Raw genomic sequence first — 26,823 nt, forward strand, 5'->3', positions numbered from 1 at the left:
AGTAAAAATCACATTGAACACTTGAAATGGGTGAATTGCATAGTATGTGAATTACATCTCAATAAAGCTGTTTAAAAAAAAGAGGGGTGCCTGGCTGGCTCATTCAGAAGAGTGTGCGACTCTTGATCTTGGGGTTGTGGGTTTGAGCCCCACTTTAGGTGTAAAGATTACTTTTAAAAAATAAACGTAAACAAAACCGGGTAGGCTTTTGAGGTATGCCATGTTCTTTCATGGCTTTCCTTTACCACCAGGTCCTGTTTTGAGCTTTATTGTCCTGTCCTTTCTAGAACTAAGCCTGTCTGCTGGAAGCCTGCAGCTGGAACACAGGAGAGATGTGGAGCACAAAAGGAGGGAGTTCACCTCTTGTGGGAACAGGAAGCTCTACTTCGACACCCATGCCTTAGTGTGTTTACTCGAAGAAAATGGTAATCCTTTTGTGCCAAGCTCAATGCCACAGAAAAAAAACACTGTAAAATATGACTTCTCATGATCTTATCTAATTTCTCATATTACTCTTTGACTTGTAAGTCTACAGGTAATCTTTTGGTCACTCTGTGGTTTTTAAGTTCTTATTTTTTGCTTAAGGACATTTTCGCTTCATTGGTACAGTTGAGACTTTTCCCACCCATTTTCTCTCTGTCTGAGAGAAGTGTATTTAAAAAAAAATATTTTATTATTTTTTTTTTTTTTAATTTTTTTTTCAACATTTATTTATTTTTGGGACAGAGAGAGACAGAGCATGAATGGGGGAGGGGCAGAGAGAGAGGGAGACACAGAATCAGAAACCGGCTCCAGGCTCTGAGCCATCAGCCCAGAGCCCGACGCGGGGCTCGAACTCACAGACCGCGAGATCGTGACCTGGCTGAAGTCGGACGCTTAACCGACTGCGCCACCCAGGCGCCCCTAAAAGAATTATTTTAATGTTTATTTATTTTTGAGAGAGAGAGAGAGAGACAGTGTGAGCAGGGGAGGGACAGAGAGAAAGGGAGACCCAGAATCCGAAGCAGGCTCCAGGCTCTGAGCTGTCAACACAGAGCCTGACGTGGGGCTCGAACTCACAAACTGTGAGATCGTGACCTGAGCCGAAGTCGGACGCTTAACTGACCGAGCCACCCAGGCGCCCCAAGAAGTGTATTTTTTATAACATCATTCTGGAAGTACAGCGTTCTAGATAACAATTTAGACACGTTAGCAAAAGTCAGGAATGGTTCCTGTGACAGCTGTCTGTAGCATAGAAGGGGTAGCTTTATTACTGTGCATGATGTGTGCTTTGAAGACTTTTATGAAATTAAAATTTTCCTGAGCAGCAATTGCTAATAATTCTAACTTGTGGCGTTTTTAAGTAGTCTAATATTTTCCCTTCTTGCTGTTCATTAACATGAAAGGTAGCTCTAACATATATGACATTTACTGAAAGTGCCTTCAGTACATAGGTAACATTCTCTTTTATTTATGTTTTATTATTTTTTTTAAAAATGTTTATTTTTGAGAGAGAGAGAGAGAGAGTGTGTAAGTGGAGGAGGGTCAGAGAGAGAGTGGGGACAGAGGATCTGAAGCGGGCTCCAGGCCCTGTGCTGACAGCTGTGAGCCCGACGTGGGGTTCGAACTCACAAACCATGAGATCGTGACCTGGGCTGCAGTCTGACACTTAACTAACTGAGCCACACAGGCACCCCACATTCTCTTTTTGTCTCATCTAGACAGACACACCAATTCTCATTCTCTGTACTGTGACCCTTTACTACACTGTGTGGCTGTTTCTCCGGGCTACCCGGTGCTTCACTTGCCCAGGACATGCGATGGTGTGAGTTCTGCCGTGCTTGGGCAGGGGAGTTAGAAGTTCTGGGTTCAAGCTCTGCCCGGGGCCCCGCTGCACAGCCAGGCAGCTCTGTCATTCTTCCCAGTTTCCATCTCTTCATCTCATCGGTAGCGTCAGCACAATAAGAATTCCGAAGATCCTTTTGAGAATTAAAGGAAATACCGTGCACTTGAACACACTTTGGAGAAACGGTCAAGCACTGTATCATAATTTTCACCACTTTGCTTCTCAGAGTTGAAACATTAGGCCTTTCTTTCACCAAAGTGTCTTTCAGCTCAGAATTTGGGAAAGAGCATAAGTGAGAAGAGGGGCATAAGAATTGTCTTGATAAGCAGAAGTCTTCCTACTTTTTCCTTTTTTGGATGGACCTCGTGTTCTTGCATTGAAAGTAACCCGACGTAAAAAGACACGTTCAAGATAATGGGGAGGTTTCGCTCCACGCAGGTGCGTGGGGTTGGTGAGGAAGCGTCACAAATTTTGCTAAGTGGCAGGGTAGCTGCAGTGGCCTCGAGATGGCCTCAGAGCTACGTCCCGCTAACAGGTGCGGTTTATTTCCTCTCCCCCCACATACAAGTCGATTTAGTTAGTTTTGATAAATAAAAATTGTTCACGTTTAAAGTGTCTTATTCCGATGGATGTACTTCCTGCTTTTCTTGTTTTCAAACCTTGACCCCTGAGTGTTTGCATCTCTCAAGACCGGTGTTGGGAGGTACCCACTGCAGTGTAGGCCACGAGGCCTCTTAGAGGAGCGATATGGGTCCTCGATGCCGTAGGGTGAGGCCCAGAAGGACCCGTCCAGGAACACCCCACCCTCTGTCCTCTTCTCCGCGGCTGTGTCTCCTGCTTGAGAGAAGTTCCGTCCGTCTTGCAGCTTCCCTGACTCTGATGGTGTATTGGTCTGTCCTTCTCACAAAACATTGATTTGTACCTGGTAACCCGGCAGGTTTTTAGGCCTAACTTCTGCTTTTTCTTATCCCTTTCTCCTCCCACAGCTGGCTATAAATTATAAGGTTGTGCAGTTGATCATCAGCATTAAGTTCTCCTCCGGTTTCTCTTTCTCTTTTACTCATCGCTGCCAAACTAATTATATTTAACTGGGAACCTGTCATAAAGTTTCAAAACTTGCAAGACGCATTTTCATTTTCAAAAAATGGGGAAGGCAGAAAAGAAACAACAAAAAAACTGTCTTGAATCCCAATACCCCAGAGCTAAACAGCATTAACATTTTGGTGGGTAACCTTTTAGATGATTTTTCTAAATGTGCATGACCCGCGTGTTGAAAATTTAAGGATTTCGAGTAAAGTGAAGGGAGTAGGTCTTTGGAGGTCCTTTTTTGTTTCTTTCAAGTCTTTGCCTTTGGTTTTTAAAAATTTTACTCCCATGCTTCGTCTGATCCAAACTGTATCAGTTATAACTTTATTCAGAGTGCCTTTAACTACAATAATCAGTAGATTCTTCCGTAGTTCTTATGGCTGGAAGTGTTTAATAGAAAAAAAATTACTTTCCAGGGACTTGGTTTTAAGCATTTTTATTAGGATTTCCAATGTGAAATGTAAATTACCGTCTACAGTTATTGGAAACAGTAACACTGCTGAGTTGGATGTTTATATAATTTAATTCAGTATCATTTACTGAGTAGCACCTGGCCCCCTCTCCACAAGTAACCCAAGAGACTTGTAGAGGAAACATAAAAGAATGATTTTGTCTTTTTAACATCAAATAAATTAACAGCTGAATTACTAGTTATCTTTATATGGTCAGTGGTTTGACGGATTTATGCAGGTTATAAAACAGTTGAACTTTCCTACTTAGGTAAATTATTCTTTACTAACATGTACATTTTAAAATTCAGGGAAACATGTCATTCTAGAAAATGTAGACCACACAGAGAAAAAGAAAAATTACCTAGGGTCTTTGTTAAATTACAAAAGCAGTAAACTGCATCTGTAATTTTGAGTCTTGCTTTCCTTCCCTTGACCCCACACTTCAGGCTTCCTCTTTGTCATGAGACATTCTCTGGAAACATGATTTTTGACAGCTGGGTGGGATGTTAGAGGACACCAGCCCAACCCTTTATCTTACTTGGGGAAATAGACTCCGATGTGTCATGCTTGTCCAGAGTGACAGACACATCACAGCCCAGACTCTGGTCTCCTCACCTCCTGCCACACTGGGCTTTCTGAATTCACTTTCTCCCTTTCTTTGCATTGTCTCCCTTTCTGTGAAGGGTTTTTTTCTGGGTTTTGTTTTGTTTTGTTTCGTTTTGTTTTCTGACAAACGGAGTCTCCAGAGTGTGACTGTCTGTGTGTGTTCGCTTAGGGTTTACCACCCAGCAAGCAGAAATCACTGTCTCTGCGTTGGTCAAGATCACCGATGCCAATATGGAGATCGTCTACAAGGATATGGTCACCAAGATGCAGCAGGTTAGTTGGGGCACTGTAGCAAATTTAAAGTCTGAAGCTGGGATGTTATTTGTGATATATATTTTTGGATAATATTCTATTGAAAAGCATATGGTACTTTTTTTTAAATTTCTTTCTTTAATGTTTATTATTTTGAGAGAGAGAGACAGAGCACGAGCAGGGGAAGGGCAGAGAGAGGGAGACACGGAATCGGAAGCAGGCTCCAGGCTCCGAGGGGTCAGCACAGAGCCCGAAACGGGGCTCGAACTCACGAACCGTGAGATCGTGACCCGAGCCGAAGTCAGTCACCCAACCGACTGAGCCACCCAGGCACCTCTGAAAAGCATATGGTACTTTTAACCAGTAGTTGAGAGGCGAATGATTCCAGTGGCATAAAAGATATTTATTTGAAGCTCTTTTGTCCACTGTTGTAGAATCGTGCTGGAAAACTCACTATGCTTGAAAACAGACTGTTGCAGTCCACCAACCATACGCAACAAATGGCGATCTGGCCAGCACTGTGGCGGCGTGTTCGTGAGCCGCTGGCCCTCAGACTGCCACCCTTCTAACCGTGGCACGCTTGATGATGATACTGGACTTGGTCTTTACCATTTTCCTTTCCTCATTAATAGAGCATGGCCTCGCTGCGCTGCTTTTCTCACGTCCGCGTTCTTCTGGTTTCTCGCAAAGATGATGCCAGGTAGGAGGCGGATGTCCTAGGCCCGCCCAGGTTATTGATCTGTTTTGTTTCTCTCTTCCTAGGAGATCACTGTTCAGCAAATCATGTCTCAGATTGCTAATGTGAAAAAAGATATGGTTATTTTGGAGAAGAGTGAATTTTCAGCCCTCAGAGCAGAAAATGAGGTAACACTGAAGAGCCCCTCATCCTTACAAAATAGTATCGAGACGTTGAGACCCAACATGCAGAGACAAAGTGCACGATAGACATGTCTTCACCAGGTGCCCGCTACCAGTCAGGTCGAGAAGTAGAATGTTACGGGGACCCCAGAAATCTGCTGACCCCCACCCTGCTAGGAAACCACTAGCCTGGCCTGTGGCACCGTTGGCCAGTTTTGCCTTTTCCAGAACCTCATCTGGGGGAAGCATCCATTGTGGCTTGCAGCAGCAGGTTTTGCTCTTGTCCACTGTCTGTAGGGTCATGTGAATGTGCCACATTATTTTCCTGTGACGTACAGGAGATTGACCCCTGAACAACGTGGGTTGGAACTGAAGAGGTCCACTTACACAGTTCAGTGAATGTGTATCCTGTTCCTTAGGATTTTCTTTACAACATTTCCTGTTCTGGGGCACCTGGGGGGCTCAGTCTGTTCAACTTCCGACTTCAGCTCAGGTCATGATCTCACGGCTTGTGAGTGTGAGCCCCATGTCGGGCTCTGTGCTGACGGCTCAGAGCCTGGAGCCTGCTTCCAATTCTGTGTCTCCCTCTCTCTCTGCCCCTCCCCCTGCTCACACTGTTTCTCCCTCTCTCTCTCTCTCTTTCTCTCTTTCTCTCTCTCTCAAAAATAAACATTAAAAGATTTTTAATAACATTACCTTTTCAGTGGCTTACTTTATTGTAAGAAGATAGTATATAATACATATAACGTGCAAAATATGTGTCATGTTATTGGTAAGGCTTCCAGTCAACAGTAGGCTATTAGTTAAGTTTTGGGGGAGTCAGAAGTTATATGCAGATTTTTAACTGTGTGCGGGTCAGCGCCCCTAACGCCTGCGTTGTTCAAGGGTCAAGTGCATATTAAAATTGTTTCCAAATTTGGGTTCTCTTGACCAAGTGGTGCTGTAAAGAATCCCGTGGTTTGTAAAGTGCGGCCCGTGCTGTGTTTGCACCCTTCCTTTTGTTTTCAGTCCTCGTTAGAGTTCCGTAGAGGAAGTCCATTTATTACCAGTTCGTCCTAGTCTTGTAAGAAGCCTTCTAGCAAAAGATTCCTTCTTTTGCTAGAAAATGGTAAAGTTTGAAACTCTCACACTTGTCCTTGAAATCAGCTTGTTTGAAGGCAGAATTCGTTCAAAGTTGAAGGAGGTATTAAAGAAAGCAGGGCCTCTGGAGGCAAACATGTATGTTGAAAACAATTGCATTATTGATTTTATGTAACTTTCGAAATGAATTAAAACTGATCTCAAGACAGGCACACGCGTGGTCTTACCCTCCTGGCCTGACAGATTTCTGCTGCGGGGGCTGTGCGGGTCACATTTCATTCTGAATGCGGCGAGGTTCGTGTTCAATGAGAAAAGAATCAGGAAAACTCATGCACATACGTGTCCTGATGTGTGTATTACCAAGTTTTGTGTATTTTTTTTTCTAACCTTCTAAGCGTGCCCTTGACTTTTTTTTTTTTTAATGTGTTTTTAGAAAATAAACCTCGAACTACATCGGTTAAAACAACAAGTAATGGTAAGATCCTCACTCCTGCTTTCTTGTTTGCACTTACATAAACGTAGTAATAAATAATAATGTCAGAAGCCCTTTAATTCTATATTAATTATTTGTGTAATATGTCTCAGAAGTACACATTGGAAGATTTAGCTAAGAACATAGTCACGGAATAAGTTAGCGATGTCTGTAACCAAATTCGTTAAGAAAATTGTGTTCTAGGATGAATCGGATGAATTAAGTCATTTTTAGGTTAAAAAATTCTTAGGTAGCCACTTGGAACCTCTAGATCCTCTTAGAAGAGACTGGCCTTGGAGAATTACCTGTGGTTTTAAATGCTTACTGTGCCAGCTGTATGATTTTTTTCTTTTTTAAGTGGAAAGGACATGGATGTTAAGGAAGAAAAGGTTCTGGTGAGTGTCAGAAAGAAGGCTTTATTTAAACCAGAATTTAGTATTTTCCTTCTTTGAGCCCAACTCTGCTTTCCAGAGTGGTCCGGGGAATGACTTTTGCCACGAATTCTGTAAAGAGATTACACTGGGAATCTTGAGGTTAAAGGCGACAGTAACCCCCCCTGGACTGACTTGAGCATAAAAGGGGATTGTTTGTGTATACAACTGGGGACTCCCAAGACAGGGCTGAGTGCAGCCATGGCTTGGCCAGGGACGGTCCTCCTGTCTCCGTATCTCTGAGAGCCCCTGGCCCCGCCCCGTGCCTCAGCTGTTGGTTCAGGAGAGAACCAGCAGGGTCACCATTCTAGGCTTCGCACCCCAAGGTTCCCCTTTCTCACTGTGGACTTCTTTCTTTCTTTCTTTGCCCTCCTCCTAGGATGAAGTGGTCAAGGTCCGGACAGATACCAAACTAGAGTTCAATCTAGAAAAGAGCAGAGTGAAGGAACTGGTATGTCCTTTCTTTAAAAACCGAGTGCGAATTCATTTCTCCGCAGGATGCGTACTTGGTCAGGTCTGAGTTTATTTACAGCTCAGCAGTGCTGTCACACACTTACCCAGGTATTGTTGGTAGGCAGTTTTCGCTTTAATTCTGTTTTTGGCTTACAGCTTAAATTTGATGCTTTCCAAAATGGCATTAAAATGCAAATTTTGGAGGGATGCCTGGCTAGCCCAGTCCGTAGAGCCTGTGACTCTTGATCTCAGGGACACGAGTCCAGGCCCCACATTGTGTGTAGAGATTACTCAAAATCTTTAAAAAATCTTAAAAAAAAATTTTTTTTTTAATTAAAATCTTGGTCAAATCAAGTTTGAATCTTATTTCAGAGAGACTAAATTATGTGTTACTTAGATGTTACCAAAGAAACCAAACTCAATCTCGCTCTATTTAATCTGACTTAAACCTCCACGGGTCCTGATTTCTCAAAAGTTAAGTTGATGATCTGTCTTGAATATTAAATTATTAATATCAAATTCTACACTGAAATTCAGGATTAAAAAAATATTTCCATGTAAGCTTTTTTTTTTTAAGTTTATTTATTTTTGAGAGAGACAGAGAGATGCAGAATCCAAAGCATAGTCTTTTTTTTTTAATAAAGACATCTTAATGACTTTATTGCATTGTTTTGAAATGTAAATTCTAAATGATTCTTTAAGTTATGTTAAATTGAAACTTTTAATTAGGAAAAGTAGTTGTATACATTTGTTACAAAAAAGATACTAGAGTAAGTAAGCCGACTAGTACTCATACAGCAATTTGTGGGATCACATACGGGGACCCAAGAAAACTGGAAATACAGTTCTGCTGCCCTTGCTTTTTTCAAACACGATGCAGATAAGTACTTTTTCCCCCCTCAGAACTTTCACAGTAATACTTTTTGAAAAGTTTATTATATTATAATCGACTTATACAGCATTATATTTCAGGCATACAAGATAATGATTTCATATTTGTATGCATTGCAAAACCATCACCACTGTGAATCTAGTCACCATCTCTCACCATACATTGTTACAAAATTTTTTTCTTGCCATGAGAACTTCTACGATCTGTTCTCTTAGCGACTTTGAAATATACACTATAGGGGCACCTGGGTGGCGCAGTCGGTTAAGCGTCCAACTTCAACCAGGTCACGATCTTGCGGTCCGTGAGTTCGAGCCCCACGTCGGGCTCTGGGCTGATGGCTCAGAGCCTGGAGCCTGTTTCCGATTCTGTGTCTCCCTCTCTCTCTGCCCCTCCCCCGTTCATGCTCTGTCTCTCTCTGTCCCAAAAATAAATAAACTTTGAAAAAAAAAATTAAAAAAAAAAAAAAAAAAAAAAGAAATATACACTATAGTACAATTACCTGTAGTCACCATGCCTTAAGTTACATCCCAGGACTTACAGTGTTTACGACTGTAAGTCTGTACCTTTTGACCCATTTCACCCACCCTGCAGCTCCCACCTGTGGCAGCCACTAATCTGGTCTGTGTATCTGTTAGCTCAGGTTTTGAGGGGTTTCTTTTTGGTTTGGGGGCAGTTTTTTAGATTCCACATGTAAGAGAGATCATACAGTATTTGTCTTTCTCTTATTTAATCACCCGAGGTCCATCCATGTTGTTCCCAATGGCGGGATTTCCTTCTTTTTATGGCTGAGTAATACTTCATACACACCCATATATACATATACACACACACACCACGTTTTCTTTTTTTCTTTTTTCTTTTTTTTTTTTTGACGTTTATTTTTGAGAGAGAGAGATTGCACAAGTGGGGGAGAAGCAGAGAGAAAAAGAGGAAGACAGAATCTGAAGCAGGCTCCAGGCTCCAAGCTGTCAACACAGAGCCTGACGTGGGGCTTGAACCCGCGAACTGTGAGATTATGACCTGAGCCAAAGTCAGATGTTCAACCAACTGAGCCACCCAGGTGCCCCATACACACCACATTTTCTTCATTCACCCATCAGCAGACACTTACCTCTTCCACGTCTCAGTGATTGTACATAATGCTTCAGTGAATATGTTCTAATAAAGATACATGTTGAGTTGCCTCTGGCGATTTTTATTTTTTTTTTTTTTAACGTTTATTTATTTTTGAGACAGAGAGAGACAGAGCATGAACGGGGGAGGGGCAGAGAGAGAGGGAGACACAGAATCGGAAGCAGGCTCCAGGCTCTGAGCCATCCGCCCAGAGCCTGACGCGGGGCTCGAACTCACGGACCACGAGATCGTGACCTGGCTGAAGTCGGACGCTTAACCGACTGCGCCACCCAGGCGCCCCTACCTCTGGCGATTTTTAAACCATCCATCTTCTTCAGGCTTTATTTCAATTTGATAGCAGTAGTTAGATAGCGTCTTTATTCTTAGGATAATGAGAAATAGGGGGTGCAAAGCATTTTTCACAAACGGAACCGGATACACCTGTAGAAACTGAGTATGCACATTTGTCCATTGACTTCGTGTTTTTCACAGTCTGTAACCAAAATGTGCTGCAATGATAAATGAAGCCAGTACTCAAATGCAAATAGGTACTTGACTTTATTTTAGAACTGTGTCTGGATTTCAAGAGTTGAGCTGAGCCTTGTTGTCCAAAATAATTATGAGGCCCATGTCACCTGTCTTTCTTGTCTTAAAAAACACGTCTCAACCATGAAGATTAAATCACCTCCTCCCGCTAAAATAGTTGACAATCATTAGCATACAATTAGTCTCTAGAAGAAGAGAAACTCTTTTAATTACATTTGTCCCTGTGGGTTATGTACCTAGCAGAAAATCTGAATGCACTTGATTTAGCCCGTAGCTAACCAGGTGGGGAAGAAATACATCTAGGAGATGGGAAGGTATGGGATTGATAAACATGGGCTAAAGCCAGTGAATTTATGTGATTTATTAGCCCAGCTGAGAAATGGTTCTCAGTAATCCTCAACTTAGAAGACTCTGAAATGCAGGACAACCGTATATACTGTTTCGCAGCTGGCGTGGATTCAGTGTGCATTGGGGAAGATGAGTTATTTGACCCTCCCTTTCCTCATTTAATAAAGTTATCATTCTGGGCCGCCTGAATGACTCAGTAGAGCATGCGACCCTTAATCTCAAGGTCATGAGTTTAAGCCCCACATTGGGCGTGGAGCCTACTTAAAAAATAATAGTAATAAAATTAAAGTTATAATGCTGATTCAAAGATATAACTGGTGGCACTTCCAGCCAGTTTCAAAAGCAGTACAGCCTATAAGCTGCTTTGGGGTGCAGGAAGTTGGAATCCCATAGAAGTTATTCTAAAATCCATGGCCATGTCAAGATTTAGGCTTTTCTTTTCTGTTTAGTCAAGACTGACTTAGGGAAGACTGGAGCCCAAGGTTTACAGAAAGATCCAGTCCACCCTGCCCTCTTGTGGTGATTTGATGCATAGCTCTTTCCTTTTCTGAAACCTTGACATACAAAGGCGATGAGCAGTCTTTGGTCCTAGGCTATTCCTTGATTTGGGGTTTTGGGTTTTGTTGGTTTTTTTTTTTTGTTTTTTTTTTGTCTTCTTTTTCTTTCCTTTTCTTTTTTTTTTTTTTTTTTTTTTTCATTTCTGGGCATCACTGTTTTTATACTCTATCCCCCTGGTATTGCCCGGGGAGCATTTTATAGCTAGAACGTTTCTAGATACTAGAGCATTGATTTTCTCTCCTATAACAATGTTAATTTAGTGACAAATTAAAAGCTAATTTTTCACTTAAATTATAGGTTTTCATTAATTCAGTTAAATCCTAATGCCCATTGCTAAGGTGGTATGTCTGAATTTGGTCTCAATGACAACACAATTGCACTAAATCTTTGCATAAGCATTAATAGCCAAAGGCAAGATACCATTTTGATTCTGGGTAGTGCTAGTCTGTTCCTTTATTAACACTGGATTGTGACAACACCCAAGTGGGTTGTTGTTGTGTAATTAAAACCAACATGTGATGGTTTGTGCATTTCTTGTATCGATGTACTTAAATTGTATCTTTAGGCAACATGTGCATCACAGAATAATATTCTTTGAAACTACTTTTCCCCCAACTTTATAAAACTCCTATCTTTGTCTAAGCCTCAGCTAGTGACCAATTTTGTAATTGTGAAGGGATAGCTCCCAAACTACATCCTTCCCCACTTTTTTTCAACCCTCTCACAACCAAGAGGCATCTGACTCAGCAGCCATGCAGATTGGTCCCCTAGTGGGAGGGGCCTAATGACATCACAGAGAAGCGAGCACAGGAGCAGGGGAGAGAGGTAGGGGGTGACAGGGTGATGAAAGGAATCCAGATACTGGAGCAGTGAGTGGCTAGAAATCAGAAAGTTGAGCAAACGCATCTACAGGAGAGGGGCTAGCAGCAGAGGTGATCTCTAGTGTTCTGTGTTCTTGGAAGTACGGAGAATGCAGAAGGAGGAAAGGGAGAAAGGAATAAATCAGAATCTGACCTGGATTACATGTTTGTTTCAGTATTCGTTGAATGAAAGGAAGCTGCTGGAAATGAGGACAGAAATGGTGGCATTGGTAAGACATGAGACTGACTTTCCTTGATGGTTGTGTCCACCTTTGCTTCATCCCACGCTTGGTTACTGTCATTCGTGATGTGTCATAGGGAGGATGCACGCAGGCTCAGCGTCCTAGGGGTTTTCTTTTCAGTACACATGAAATCGCCACCTGAACCACTTCTAAGTGAACAGTTCGATGGCATTAGGTACATTCACATCATGACACAACCATCACTGCCGTCCATCTGCAGAACTCTTGACCACCTGTAGAACTGAAACCACCTGCTACACGCTAGGTCACCATTCCCTTCTCCCCTGTTCTACTCTCTGTCTCTATGGGTTTGACTACTCTGGGGACCTCATGGAAGTGGAGTCATACGGTGTTTGTCCTTTTGTGACTGGCTGGCTTATTTCACTCAGCACAATGCCCTTAAGTTCATCCGTGTTGTAGCAGGTGTCAGAATTGCCCTCCTTTTGTAAGGCTGAATAATAATCCCATTATATGGACGTGCCACGTTTAGATTATCCTGTCCGTGGACACTTGGGTTGCTGCCGTCTTTTGGCCACTGTGAATAATGCCGCTATGAACGTGGTTGGACACGTACCTGTTGGAGTCCCTGCTTTCAGTTTTTGGGGTATGCACCCAGAAGTGTGGAGCATCCTGGGGATTTTTTTTTTTTTTTTTGCAGCTAATAGAATATTTGATTATCTTAATGAAAGTTTAAATCTCAGTGACTGAAGAATAAGGAATGGAGATTTTTTATTTTTTATTTTGTTTTTGAACGTAGGGCACGCATTACTTTTTTTCCCTCCTATGTTACTTGGGACCTCTGAAACTCACAAGACGCTTCCATCAGAGAATAGAATATTCCTCCAGAATATTTTCTACTCATCCAGGCATTTATTTCCTTACTCATTCCCTGAATTGTTAGCCATAAGGAACTACAAGTGATCCTTGAACGATAGAGAGATTAGGGACCCTCCCATGCATCAGAACTCTGCATATAACTTGTGACTCCCCGAGCACTTCACCACCAATAGCCTCCTGTTGACCGGAAGCCTTCCCAGTAACATCAGTAGTCAGTACGTATTCTGTGTGTTGTATGTATTGTATACTGTATTCTTACAATAAAGTAACAGGAATATTAAAGGCCCTGATCAGTGCACATAGTGTGAAGATAGAAGAACAGAGACCAAAGCCCAGGTCTCCTCAATCTTACCCCAGCTTTCTCTCCGACTGCACCCTGCTGGGGAGGGTCCCTAGGAGGGAGCCATGGGGACAGAGGTATCCCAGCTGGTCTAATGCTGTGACTCTCTGTTTTAAAAGCATGCCCAGCAAGATCGGGCTGTCACCCAGACCGACAGGAAGATAGACACTGAGGTCGCTGGCCTCAAAACCATGCTGGAGTCGCACAAGCTTGATAACATTAAATATTTAGCAGGTAAGCTATTTTGTGTCGAAGTCGTTCAGAACAGCTGAAAATACATAGAATTTAGAAAGTAAGTCAAAGATGTGCACTTTGTTGATTCTAACACATTTTTTTCACATTTTAACGTCTCTGAAATTAGAAGGCACCTTACAATTTCTAATAGATGGATCATCATACCGTAATTTGCCTTTTTTCCCCTTAGTAGCATAGCGACGTGCTTTACGATGGTCAGAATCTTAAATTTTGTAAGTTACTCTCATTGAACAGTCGTTACTTACTTGAAAACTTTTTTAGTGAAATTCAAGATAGAACATTTTATGGATGGAGTAAAAGGCTTTTGAATTGTGATCTCTCTGCTTCAGTTGGCCCCACTCCCTGTGAGGAGCTATTTTGGTTTTGTAATTTTTGAGCCCGAAGAGGAAATGAAGACTCACGTGTGAATATAATTAGCCATCCGTTGCAACTCCTATTTAACGTTTTGGATTAATCAGTATTTCAAGTTTCTAAAGCATTTAGAAGTGGAATTCTGTTCGTGAAGGTTTAAAGGGTGTGTCCCTGCAATATACATGTATTTTGTGACCACAGAATTTCTGTGATTCTCAGCTTTCATTAAAAAGTTTTATTGAATATGGGATACTTTGTACTTTGACGATGATGATTCGAAGGAGTGGAGGGGTTTTTTTTTGTTTTTTGTTTAACGTTTTTATATTTATTTTTGAGAGCGTGCAAGGAGGGGGGAGGCAGAGAAAGGGGCGGGGGGCACAGAGGAGCCAAAGCAGGGTCCACACTGACAGGAGTGATCCCAATATGGAGCTCAAACTCGCGAACCATGAGCTCCTGACCCGAGCCAAAGGCTCGGTGTGCCCCAAGTAGTGGAGTGTTGTCGTGGGCAGGTGCCCCAAGTAGTGGAGTGTTGTCGTGGGCAGGTGTCTCGTGGAATGTGGCACATTAGCAGACGATCTGAGTTTCTTGCGTTTGTTCATTGTTTTGCTTGGTGGGTAGGTGGATAAACAGCTGTGTTTTCTTAATGAAAAGTTGTTCCTTAAGTAACTGTTAACTAATACTATGTTCGATTTTTTTTTTTTTTTTTTTCTTACAGGGTCTGTATTTACGTGCCTAACAGTAGCTCTGGGATTTTATCGCCTGTGGATGTAATAAAGTGTCTGTTTAAAGAAATCCTTATCGTTCTGCCTTAAGAAAACCAGACTGCTGTCCTTCCCCGCCCCCTCCCCCATTTCCAGATTTTAACCCTGGTTTCAATTTAACATGTATTATTTATTTTATGCAGAGTATGGACATATGACCAAGGAAAGGAGTCAAGAATTTCATAATTGTTCCTTTCGTCTTTTCTGTCTAGTTGGCTTTGTAACGCTGAGCGGTGGTGGACAAAGCGTGGGAGACCCCGCTCAGCTGAACCAGTGAACTTGGTCTAACCTGTGGGACATATCAACAGTAAATATTTGCATAATTCTCCACAATTTTAAATCTTTTGTCAGAGGACGTGGGGGTCTCCGCGTCTTCACTAAGTGCTGAAGAATCACCGAAACTGAACCAAGAGCACCAAATCCTCTTTACCTGAGGACCCGGTCCTTCCCGTCAGCCAGTCCCCACATTAGGGTAACTGTGTTTCAGGCCCAGTTGTTTGGGGTGTTAATGATTCCCCTCTCCTGTCCGTCCAAAGCAGACTTTTTTTCCTCTTCATTTCCATTGTCTTTGTGATTGTCATGGTTCTTTTTTACGTGCCTCCCAGCTAGAAAATCTTGTTGCCTAACGAAGTTTTGTAATGGTACTGGGGACTCTCTTTTACCTCCCAGAGTGCTAGGTTTCTCTCCCACCCTCCCACTCAAGTCTCCATGATGTGAGAACCGTAAGGTAACTCCCATTTGTGGCATTGCCTACCTAGAAAACGCGCTAATTCTCGGCATGGAAGTCTAGTTTGTGCAACACGGTCTCCTTCCTTCTGGTCTTCATCTGCTTTGCATGCAAGAGAACCACTCAGTTTTCCTTCTGCAGCAGTATCTAGACCTTTAGATAGCGGATGCACTTTTTACACAAGTCTTTCTTTAATGAATATGCCTGGAAGTTAGAGAACCGTCATGCTGGCTCATCGTCCAAACCTGGGTCTATCCCTTTGGTTGTTCAAGACTTTCTTATACCTACCTTACCTCTGGTTTTTAAAACAAAGAAATGCCTACCGACAGGGTCCTTTTAGAGAAGCACGTTCTCATGTTATTTGAATGACTGATGTGGGAGAGGAGAAGCATTTTTAAAAGGAGGACACGGAGACCATGTTTTCCATCTCTCTCCACACGCGTGTGCACACGACCTGGTACGGTGGAGAAGACAAGTGTCGCTCAAACAGGTGGAATAAATCACCCACCGCCACTGTTGGCAGACAAATTACCTTTGTCCTTTGGATGTCATTTCGAAACTTCCGGAAATGTAAATCGTTGTCTTTTTTCAAAACGTAGGTTTAGCACAGAGATTCTGAACTCCAAATAAGCATGGAAATCAAGTACTTTGGCATTGGTGGTATCAGTTTCAAAGTGAATGTAATGTAATCGTTTTCAACTTGATCCAGAATTCTCTCAACTGCTCCATAAACTACCGTGGCAGTACGTTCTTCCCCTTTCAGGGACGGAGCCCCAGAAAATACTGCACATTTAGCAATTGCCTTAATTATTAAAGATTTAAGTAAATGACATCCCATTAAGACCACGTTTGCCACTACTTAATGTAGATACAACTTTCGTTAATAAGAACTTGGAGAGAGGGCCTGGAGCGCAGACACTCCTCCAAAATTAAAAGAATCCCCAAGAGGCACAAGCACTGTAGGCAGTTACGTTTCAGAGCAAACAGTAACTCGTGTAGGTTAAAAACAAGTGAGGTGACCTTACTTCCCGGTAACATATGTTTTTAAGTGGCATTCAGTGGGGTGACACTCTTTCATCTGCCAGAAAGTACTCCAAGTGCCATCCCCACTGTTTGCAGTAGTGGGCTGCGTCAGGCCCTGGATCCGGGGCCTTGGATTTTGCTCTGCCGTCGTTTGCAGCACAGGACAGCCTCCCCATCCCCGCAACCTTGGGAACAACCAACTCGCCTTTGGGTGGCTCAGGTTGCGTGCGTCCGTGGAGGTTACAAGGGTTCGGGACCGTGTTCTCTTTGTTTGGTCAGAGGTCTTCTATGGGAAAAGCATATGGGCCAGAAATACGAGCATGCCCTCCCCTCTGCTGGCTGGCCCAGGCTTCTGAGAGCAGCGTGACCGTTCCCTGAACTAGCCTGGCTCAGAGGGATTCAGATCACTTGGGGATTTAGGCCTTCGCCTAATTTCTAATCTCAGGAAGGGGGAGGATGCCCGGCCCAACTCGCAGGGAGCCCGTGTCCGGGCCCTGGGGAGTTAACCAGAGCTGAGAGCTGCCAACACACCCCTGTGGGTACAGGTGCCTGAGCTATGCATGCCCAAGGCAGGGCATCGAACGGACAGGTTCCGTCTCCTTCGAGGCTGCCTCTGCATTCCTGCCTCCTCCCGCCTGCCCTGTTTTTTGTTTTTTGTTTTTTTTTTTTTTAAAAGAACCTAAACTCCAAATCGACTCCTTTCCTGCTCCATTAGTAAGCAAAACCTGCCTGTCTCTACGGTTCTTTCCAGGAAACAGCAGTTTGGTCTCGGGGCCGTTCTTACCCCTTCGGCCGGTTTTCCAGCTTCGTCTCTAACAGAACCAAATCCGAATGTATTCATTTTTTCCCTCAAGTACGCCAAGGACCTCAGTTGAGAAGTCAAGTTCGAGAAGAAAGGCTTGACTCAAACCAGACATATCGCTGGAATTTGTCTCGGGAACACTCTAAAAATAAACACCCTGAGCCACAGCGAGCATGTCCTTGCCTGGGTTGGCCCCGGCTCAGCTCGTGCCCTTCCCTTTGTAGCTGCCCTTAGTGACAGGAGCCTCGCTTCTGTGTCTCTCGGCCTCCTCCCCGTCCCCGCCTCTGCCTGTGCATTAACCATGTCAGCACCGGCCCAGCATTTCTCTTCCGCCCCACCATGCTCCGTCGAACCTGTCGCCGCCCTTTGCGAACAAATCTAGAACCCCCGTCTAGGAAACTTCGGCCTTAACATACGTGTATCAGATTTGCAGCTTTTCTGACGCTAGAGCAAGAACGTCTTAAGCGGAAGCTATTCCTTCTGTATTCTCTGTGTTTGGGAACGTGGAGCCTTTCGTTGCGCTTCTATTTTGAAAATACCTGTCCTGCTGAAGATTTACACTCCCGTTCCTCTGATTGTAACCCAAATCATTTGTTAACCTTTTCGTCACTTAAGCAAACACTCAATTCCATTTTATTGTAGAGTGGGTATAATATCTTTATTGTCTAAAGTAAAATATGTGATTGTTTCTGTGTGCCTACTTCTCATTCAGATTTTTCAATGAATGGAGAAGAACTAGAGCAACCTGTGTCTGCACTGTATTTTAACTGTTACTCCCTCCAATTGTATAGGGTAATGGTGTATTACAAGAAAATCTAATACCCCCAAGATTGGGTTTGTATAGATGACAACCTGGGAAGTGCTTATTTGATTTACAAAATAAATTTTTTTATTATTCAAAAGAATCAGCATGCTTGTGTAAAACCCTTTACTTGTTTGAGGGGAAATGAGGTTTTCAAGCTCAAGTTTGAGAAGTATTAGTGTTAGGAATCCAAATCAGGCTAGCCTGAGCAAGAAGGAATCTGCCCTTTTAGCTCACAGGATCAAAGCTCAGGAGGGGCGAGACTCCAATGCCATCAGACCTCCTCTCTGCACCTCTTACCTCCCCTTTCTCTCCAGGTGGGCAAAACTCTCTCAGACCAGCTTCCTGGTGAAGAACCGGAAAGGCCCAGCACACGCCCCGAGGCTTGGTGATTGGAGAGCTCATTCCACTGGGACAAAGCCCGGAAGAACGTATCCAAAGCCTGCGGCCAAGGTGGCAGCCGAGCAGGAGGGTGCAGAGAGGGGTGCTGTGGTTCCTTGGGGCAGCTCCTTCCCTGGAGACCCGCTGGGCAAGCGTCCCAGCTCTGGAAGATGGAGCTCTTCGCGAGTCACTGTGCAGGCGACCTTCAGTGTAACCGCGTCTGCATGCGAGGAAAGCAGACACCATGGGAAAGCGGACCAGTGAAATAGCTGAGAAATTAATGTTAGCTACCTTTCATGGTCTCCAACCAGAAATCTACCAACGGTAGAGAGTCAAATAAACTGGACTTGAGGATGAGCCTTAAAGTTGCTAAAAGGCCTCCAATGATTTGCAGACTCGGCCTCCGTGTTTACAAAGCAGGTGGGGGGCGTCCATCCACCTGGTCATGCTCTCACATGCACGCAGTGCGGCAAAACGAAAGCCTTGGCTTTGCCTCCGGACTTTGATGTCCTCCAAAATAACGCTGCATCGAAGGATGGCATTTTCCAGAAACAGCTTTCTTTCTGGAATCGAAGACTCCGCCTCTCCCCAGCCGAGCTCTGCCACGCATCGTACAGCCAGTGGCGTCTACCTTAATTCCGCAGCTTCCACGCGAGGGTCACAGACTGTGGGAGGCTCGGGAGCTTTCGCAGGGGCCACCGCCACCCACAAGGATGTGGGCATCTGCACCTTAACGTCAACAGCTTTGGTTCGCCTCTTACATGTTACAAGTACGCGCACAACTATTTCTAGGCCAGCACTCTCAGGAGGAAGGAGTTGAGGCTGGGTTGGGTTTTTTTTAATGTTTATTCAGTTTTGAGAGACAGAGAGAGACAGAGCATGAGTGGGGAAAGGGCAGAGAGAGGGAGACAGAATCCGAAGCAGGCTCCAGGCTCCGAGCTGTCAGCACGGAGCCCGACACGGGGCTCAAACTCACCGCAAGATCATGACCTGACCAGAAGTCAGATGCTCAACCGACTGAGCCACCCAGTTGCCCCGAGGCCTGGGTATTTCATAAGGTCCTAATTTATATTTTTCTCTCCGTTTCATCCTCCCCGTCCCCTATCAGTTCATGATTTGGAAGCTTAAGATCGGCCCAGGGAGCTGCACTCCCAGTTGTAGCTCGGGCACTTCACTGTCTCTGGAAGATATTACGGTTCTTCCATGGCCAACTGAGAGCCCACGACGTCCGTCCTCCCAGGAGAGAAGAAACAGCTGCTGAGTGGCACCGTGTCCCTTACTGCACAAAAGCCAGCGTCTGTGCCTAACACGGCAGCATTTTTTTATTATTTCTTTTTTATAGTAGTTTGTGGTGTGTGAGCCTCATGTCATTCTGAGAGGCGGTGTCTCTGTGGTATCTGTGAAAAAGGGCGATGAGACGTCACGGAGAAAGGATGGAAACCTGCGGGACCAAGGTATTCAGCGAACCCATGAGAGCACTTACGAGTATTATTTTTTTATGTCGTAGCGATCGGGTGCTTTCAACGGCAAGTAACGTAAAACAAACAGTGGCTTATGCCAGATGACTTTTATAGCTTAATTGAGTCTAGAAATACAGGTGATCCTCAGGGTTGGGTTGGCATGTCAGTGTTGCCTTTGAGGATCCAGCTGTTCTCATCTTTGCATTCTTCCCTTCCTCTGTATGTTAGGCCTTCAGCTTCAGCCTTGGGGTTACGTGATCACAACGTGGCTGCCACAGCTCCGGGCCTCATATCCGCAGGTGGCAGCATGCAGAACAAGAGAGAGAGCCCCAAAAGGGCTCTTCTCATAGGTGTCTCGCCTTTTAGTCAAGGCGAAAAGTGTTTCGCCTTCGCAGCCCTTCCGGTGGGAGGCGGACAAGGAAGAAGGAAGCTGGCAGTGGTTGTCGGCTTGGCATTCACGGCGTTGGTTAAGCGTGCGAGTGACACGGCCTGCACACTTAAAGAGAAGGAGATAATCGCTTCAAATGGACAAATTCACACGCAGATGTATTTCTCAAAGCTCTTCCCCAATCTGCAGGGTTATAGATAGATCCTCAGCTTTGCGGTATTATTTAGCAAAGCATGGCGTAACCCAGATACCGCTCCCTTCCCCTTAAAAAGAGCAGGGTAGGGGGGCCTGGGTGGCTCAGTCAGTTGAGCGTCAGACTTTTGATTTCGGCTCGGGTCATGACCCCTGGGTCATGGGATCAAGCCCCACATCAGACTCTGTGCTGAGCATGGGGCCTGCTGAAGGTTCTCTCTCTCCTCCGGCCCCTCTCCCCCACTGCTGCCTCTCTCTCTCTCTCTCAAAATTAGAGGGGCGCTTGAGTGGCTCAGTCAGTTGGACATCCAACTTCAGCTCAAGGCATGGTCTTGCGGCTCACGAGTTCCAGCCCCACGTCAGGCTCGTTGCTGTCAGCGCGGAACCCACGTCAGGTCCTATCTCCCTCTCTCTCTGTCCCTCCCCAGCTCCTGCTTTCTCTCTGTTTAAAAATAAATAAAAGCATTAAAAAAAACCTTTTTTTTTTTAAGAAAGAAAAGTCCCTTGCATGTTAAAAAAAATTTAAATTAAAATTAGAAACAGAAAGATCAGGGTAGACTTCCAACAGGCATTGGACCCCTGGCATCCTGAGGTTTATTTTTGCCTCGGTTGCCTTACGCTGCATGGCGAAGGCATGTGTCCCCCACTCCATTTGTCCTCCTCTGTTCCCAGCTTTCTGGCTCCTTCTTTTCTGACTCTCTCCTCTAAGAATAACTCAAAACACATATACTTGATCTGCAATTCGCAGGTTTGAGGGAAACGTGTAAAAAAATCAGTCGACACCCGGTAGAAGTCAGGGTCGGCTGTGGCACGCTTGGTGGCCATCAGGCTTGTTAAGGGGGTGGTGGACCCAGAAGGCATCGCCTTCTCCGCTGAACGTGGTGTCCTCTGTGGGATGCTGCAAATCACTGGCGTATCCAGTCCCTTCACTCGGACCCTGGACAGGTGCCCCTGCAGAAAGTCTGCTTCCGAGGTGCGAGTACAATTAAGAAACAAGGTCAGCGTGCGTGAGAACCAAACAGCGGTTGAATGGAGCACGGCCGGTAACTTCCGAGTCTTCACCATTAATATTTATGCGAATGCCTCCCGTTGGTTATGAGCACTGTGCGTGCTAATAGACCAAAGAGTAGCAAGCCCTCAAAGGTTAAGAAAACTCTAAGGGAAAAAGTTTAAGGTTGAGAGAAGTCCATTAACTTCTTCCTGCCAATGAATAAACCCATGATTGTTTTGTTTTGTTTCAGCGGCAGAGGATCACGGTGTGGTTGCTCAACACCCGTTTTTCTAAGCAGATAATTTCAAAACCGCTAATGCGATGAGTCAGGAGCCCTGGGTTCAGCTCCCCAGCTTGCCACTTGCCATGCTCCTGGGAAAACCATCTAAGCTTGCCAAGCCACGGTTCCCACATTTCTACAGTAACAGCAGGAACAGTAACGAGCATGGGAATGATTACGGAGCATTTGTTTACCATATTCCAGGCACATTTCGAACGTCTTTCCATGCTCGTTTAATCTGCATCACGTCCCTATGAAGTAAGCGCTGAAATAATCTCTTTACAGATGAGGAACTCAAGGCAGAGACCGTCGAAGTAATGTGCCCACCAGCGCCCAGCTGAGACGTGGTGACTCTAGGTTCAGACCCAAGCGTTCTGACTCAAAGGAATACCTTTCCCTCGCCATCTCCCCAGAGTGCCAAGACACCGACACATACCAGGACAGGTTTAGTTTTTAATGTTCTATTCTTGTTTTTAAATTTTTTAGTTTCTATTTGAGAGACGGAGAGAGAGCGACAGAGCACCAGCAGGGGAGGGGCAGAGAGCTGGAGACAGAATCCAAAGCAGGCTCCAAGCTGCGAGCCGTCAGCACAGAGCCCGACGTGGGGCTCGAACTCACGAGCAGTCAGATCATGACCTGAGCCAAAGTCGGACGCATAACCGACTGAGCCACCCAGGTGCCCCCCCCACAATGTTTTATTTATTTTTGAGAGAGAGCACACGTGAACGGGGGAAGGGCAGAGAGAGAAGGGGACAGAGGATCTGAAGCAGGTTCCACGCTGACAGCACAGAGCCCGGTGTAGGGCTCAGACCCACAAACCATGAGATCGTGACCTGAGCCGAAGTCGGACGCTCAACAGACTGAGCCACTCAGGCACCTGAGTCAGATGAATTTATTGAGAAAGATGCGGGGTCTTAGCAAAAAACAATAATTGCTTGAACAGCTAGGGTATAGATTGTAGAAGGTACGTACATAGATCATAGCAGGAATCCAGAAACTTCAAGGAAATGAGCATAAGCTGTGAAGGATTCTACTCTGCCTGCCCCTCGCATAAATCCCAGAGTGACTGTGAATGTTCCTCATTTTATTTGGGGGTTTTTGTATTAAAGGATTGATGTTGACATGAAGGCCACTGTCTAAGCCTTAGATTTATTCAAAGTTTAGGCCTTAAATAATTACTTACTATTTAGTTTAATGCCCTTTTTTTTTGGTGGATCATTAAGTAGGGTATTTCATTTTTTTTTAAGTTTATTTATTTTGAGAGAGATGGCGGGGGCGGGGGGTGGGGGCAGAGAGATAAGGAAAGAGAGAGTCCCAAGCAGGCTTTGCACCTGCAAAACCGACCTGGGGCTCAGACTCCTAAATCGTGAGATCATGACCTGAGCCGAAATCAAGAGTCAGACGCTCAACCGACTGAGCCACTCAGGAGCCCCATTTTAAGATTTTATTTTTAAGTAATCTCTACGCCCAGTATGCAGCTCGAAACCATAACCCCAAGATCAAGAGTCGCACGCTCCCCTGACTGAGCCAGCCAGGCACCCCTAGAATATTTCGTTCTTAATCAACAAAGTCAACCATCTATCTGTAGCACTACGTGAGAAAAAATATATATATTATATAAAATATATAATACATACCATATATATATATATATATATATATATATATATATATATTCAGCCACTTTTCAAAAGTTTTCCAGAAAGCCGGGCTACCCAAATCCTGACAGGGCCTTGGAAGCATTCGCCTCTTTTCCAAATTCTGTTTCATTTGCACAAAACCCCTCTTGCCTGCTCTCAGCTTTCCATGGAAACTATGTATCTCCTGCTCTTCTCAAAGCGGGGCCTCAGATCTCAGATCTCAGAGAGATGAGAGGGAGAAGGGGCACACGGGAAGGGCCCACTGGCTTTTCATCCCACCTTATTGTGGGTTAAAAAAGTTACATTAAGAATAGGGGCGCCTGGGTGGCTCCCTTGGTTAAGCAAAAGAAGGACTTCGGCTCAGGTCATGATCTCAGGGCTGGTGAGTTCCAGCCTCGCCTGGAGCTCTGTGCTGACAGCTCAGAGCCTGGAGCCTGCTTCGGATTCTGCCCCCTGCCCCCCATGCCCCTTCCCAGCTCACACTGTGTCTCTGTCTCTCTCGAAAATAAATAAACATTTTTTTAAAGTTATTTAAGCATAAAAGGTGTGCACACACACAGACATTTCACCGGAATAAGCAAATCCATAGAGACAGAACCTAGACTGGGAGTTGCCTAAGGCTGAGGGGTGGGGGTAGGGTGGAAAGGGTGAGTGCAAAGGGTACAAGGTTTCTTTTTGGGGTGATGCAAATGTTCTAAACATGGATTATGGTGATGGCTGCACAACTCTGAATATACGGTAAATCCGTAAATTGTATGTCGAACTCATTGAAACTGGTTTTTATTTTTTTTTTTTAACATTTATTTATTTTTGAGACAGAGACAGAGCGTGAGCAGGGGGAGGGGCAGAGAGAGAGGGAGACACAGAATCCGAAACAGGCTCCAGGCTCCGAGCTGTCAGCACAGAGCCCGTCGCAGGGCTCAAACTCACGGACCGTGAGATCATGACCTGAGCCGAAGTCGGACGCCTAACCCACCAAGCCACCCAGGCGCCCCGAAACTGGTTTTGAAAAAAAACATGTCCATTCTACCCCTTCAACTTTCGGATGAAGAACCAAAGCCAGAAAATTGTGCAGTCTGCCACGTGGGTCACACGGCTGGTTACTGGAGCTCCTCCCACTCTCACCCCCCCCCCCCCCCACCACCCAGGGACCCCGCGGGGGCCAAGTCCTCCTGCGGTGCCCTCCCTGTGTGCCACATGACTCCTGATCAGTCTCCCAAGAAGATGCTTTGGTTACCGATAAATCCTAAATTAAGTTTTTTATTAAGGTTCAGTGATAACTAAAACGAACTAACCTAGGGCACCCCTCTTCTTCAAGTGTTTTACAAGGGCAGAGCCGCCTCCTGGTCTGCACCGGGAGAGAAACCGAGCTTGTCCGTGGTGAGTGCGTTGGTCTCCCCGGGGCCGCACAGCAGGCACCCCCAGGGGGGGTTCGGGCCTTCTGGCCTCTCATCCCCAGGGGCCAGCGTCGTGCCTGGGGCAGCCCAGGCGGGCGGAGGCCACCCATCCTGAGCACAGGCCTCTCTTCCAGGGAGTGAGTCAGCCTGCGGCCTGAAGGGGGCGCTACGAACGGCCGGAAGGCCCAGAGGGTTAGCCATCCAAGGAGCCTAGACCGCCCGCGCTCCGCAGAAAACTCTTCCCCCGGGACCTCCGCGGTGCTCTCCCCACCCCCCCGACTCTGAACTCATGCCGACCGAGGTAGGCAAGTCAAGATTCCCCAGCCGTGACCCGTCTTCTCAGACTTCCAGTATCTTCTGAGACAGGACGTCCCGTTCTGCTCCTCCTGTCCCTTGTCTGTAACACAGGAGGGGAAACTAGGAGACTCTCTTCCTCCCCAGACCACAGTCCTGAGGCTACAGCACGTGAGTCCTGGGGCTCAGGGCACACAGGGCCCCAGTACCTGATGCTTGCGGAATGATAAAGGTTAGGGAAGAGGCCTCCCCCTGAAGGAGGCCTTAAAACTGAGGAGTCATTAAAACTAAGAGGGTTAGAGGCGCCTGGGTGGTTCAGTCCGTTGAGTATCCGGCTTCGGCTCAGGTCATGATCTTGCAGTTTGTGAGTTCGGGGCCACATCGGGCTCTCTGCTGTCAGTGCAGAGTCAGCTTCGGATCCTCTCCGCCTCTCTCTCTCAAAATAAATAAATAAACATTTTTTTAAAAAGTAAGACGGGTTAGCAAGAAGGGGAACCAACTGTCTTTTTTTTTTTTTTTTTTAATCTTGCTCATTCTCACTCACCACCAACGTGGCCCCGAATCTCCATCATTCTTTGTGACAACTTACCTCCTCCAGGAAGCCACCTGGATCGACCCCATTCTTCTTTCTCTGTGTTCCTCGCCATTCGCGTCCTGTGTCAAGGTTGGAAGCACAGCCTCCAGAGCCAGGCTGCTTCCATTTGAATCCCTTGACGTTGGGGAAATGACCCCAGCTCTCAGGGCCTCAGGTTTCTTATCAGTAAAATAGGGATAATAGTAGTACGCAAGTCATAGGGTCATTACGAGGATTAAATCGGTTTACGTGCATCGCCACCCAATGCCTAGAAACGGTTTTGTGAGTCGGTGCATTTTCTCATCTGCATTTCCTGCTTAGTGAACATGTGGACTTATAGTTGTTTCTAAGCGCTCCTGGAAGGACTGTCCCCTAACCGATGTCCTTTCCCAGTGATGAAACGACGCCGTGCACACAGCGGAGTGTTCACTAACACTTTGTCAAGGCGAATCTGCCCGTATTTTAAACCCCGGGTGATTGTTGGAGGCAAGAATCGTCACCTTTTGTGTTTTCCCTCGGAAGTGTCCTTTGCAAGCTGCAGCCACCCTGGTACCTCGGAAGGGCCCCGAACTTGGCTTCAGGGTTACAGGTTAAAATTAGCCACCTCGCTCTCGCAGGGGGTGCCCGGAGATGCAGGGATGGGGCAGGAGTGGATGAAGCTGGCCTGCGATTGGGGACCACCGCGGAGGGGAATAGAGGCAACAACCTCCCCACCCCCCCACCCCCGCCCCGCCATCAAATGTTGGCATCCCCGAAGGGCGCACAGAGCCTGGGGTTCCCCGAGGTTGTAAAAATCCCAAATCCGTGTCACCGTATGTCTTCTCTGCGAGGTCTTCTGCTGCTACATTTGAGCTGTGTTGACAACTGGAATCTTCCAGATTGTTCCTTTTGTGATTATAAACTGTCTTTGGAGTAGCGCGATGTGGGCGGATGCAGTTTATAGAACTACTTGGACCAATCAGCCTGCTCCCCAAAGGAGCGCTTGTCTTACCCTCTCCCAGCGTCTTCTTTGCAAAACAACATAGCCTGATGATCTGTTTTGGGGGAAAGAAGAGGAGAAAGGACATCATTCAATTTACGGACATGAGGAAATACCCGAGCACAGACCAGACCTGAGTCGAATTGGGCAGGAATCCTCTTTTATGCGGCCCCCCCCCCCCCCGCCCTGGACCTTTCCCCCATTCCATGGTATCTCTTCTTCTGTGAGACGCCCACTGCCTTCGTGTATTCTCAGTGCCCCAACCCACCAAAAAT

General features: G+C 45.5%; 1 protein-coding gene and 1 long non-coding RNA gene across 6 annotated transcripts in view; one reads left to right on the top strand and one right to left on the bottom strand.

Moving 5' to 3' along the window:
* The first annotated feature begins 205 nt into the window (after nucleotides 1–205).
* MCUR1 (mitochondrial calcium uniporter regulator 1) lies at nucleotides 206–22,187 on the top strand. 5 transcript variants are annotated; one of them, XM_040460660.1, is made up of 8 exons: nucleotides 206–425; nucleotides 4,139–4,242; nucleotides 4,984–5,085; nucleotides 6,593–6,634; nucleotides 7,442–7,513; nucleotides 12,009–12,062; nucleotides 13,371–13,485; nucleotides 21,950–22,187. In XM_040460660.1, exons 1-8 carry the CDS (start codon nucleotides 221–223, stop codon nucleotides 22,003–22,005), a joined length of 750 nt encoding a protein of 249 aa, XP_040316594.1. In that variant the 5' UTR covers nucleotides 206–220; the 3' UTR covers nucleotides 22,006–22,187. The 5 variants fall into 5 exon arrangements, with proteins under 5 accessions (XP_040316594.1, XP_040316595.1, XP_040316592.1 ...); XM_040460661.1 differs by lacking the exon at nucleotides 21,950–22,187 and adding an exon at nucleotides 18,290–19,261; XM_040460658.1 differs by lacking the exon at nucleotides 21,950–22,187 and adding an exon at nucleotides 14,831–18,078.
* The window catches only part of LOC121020580 (uncharacterized), a 29,289-nt gene continuing 16,678 nt past the window's right edge, over nucleotides 14,213–26,823 (bottom strand). Inside the window, exon 3 of the long non-coding RNA XR_005786208.1 lies at nucleotides 14,213–14,327. This is a non-coding gene — a long non-coding RNA (uncharacterized LOC121020580). The remainder of the gene's footprint in view (nucleotides 14,328–26,823) is intronic.

The sequence above is a fragment of the Herpailurus yagouaroundi genome, unplaced genomic scaffold (genome assembly GCF_014898765.1).
Source record: "Herpailurus yagouaroundi ecotype Mexico unplaced genomic scaffold, PumYag 250, whole genome shotgun sequence".
NCBI classification, from domain to species: Eukaryota; Metazoa; Chordata; class Mammalia; order Carnivora; family Felidae; genus Herpailurus; species Herpailurus yagouaroundi.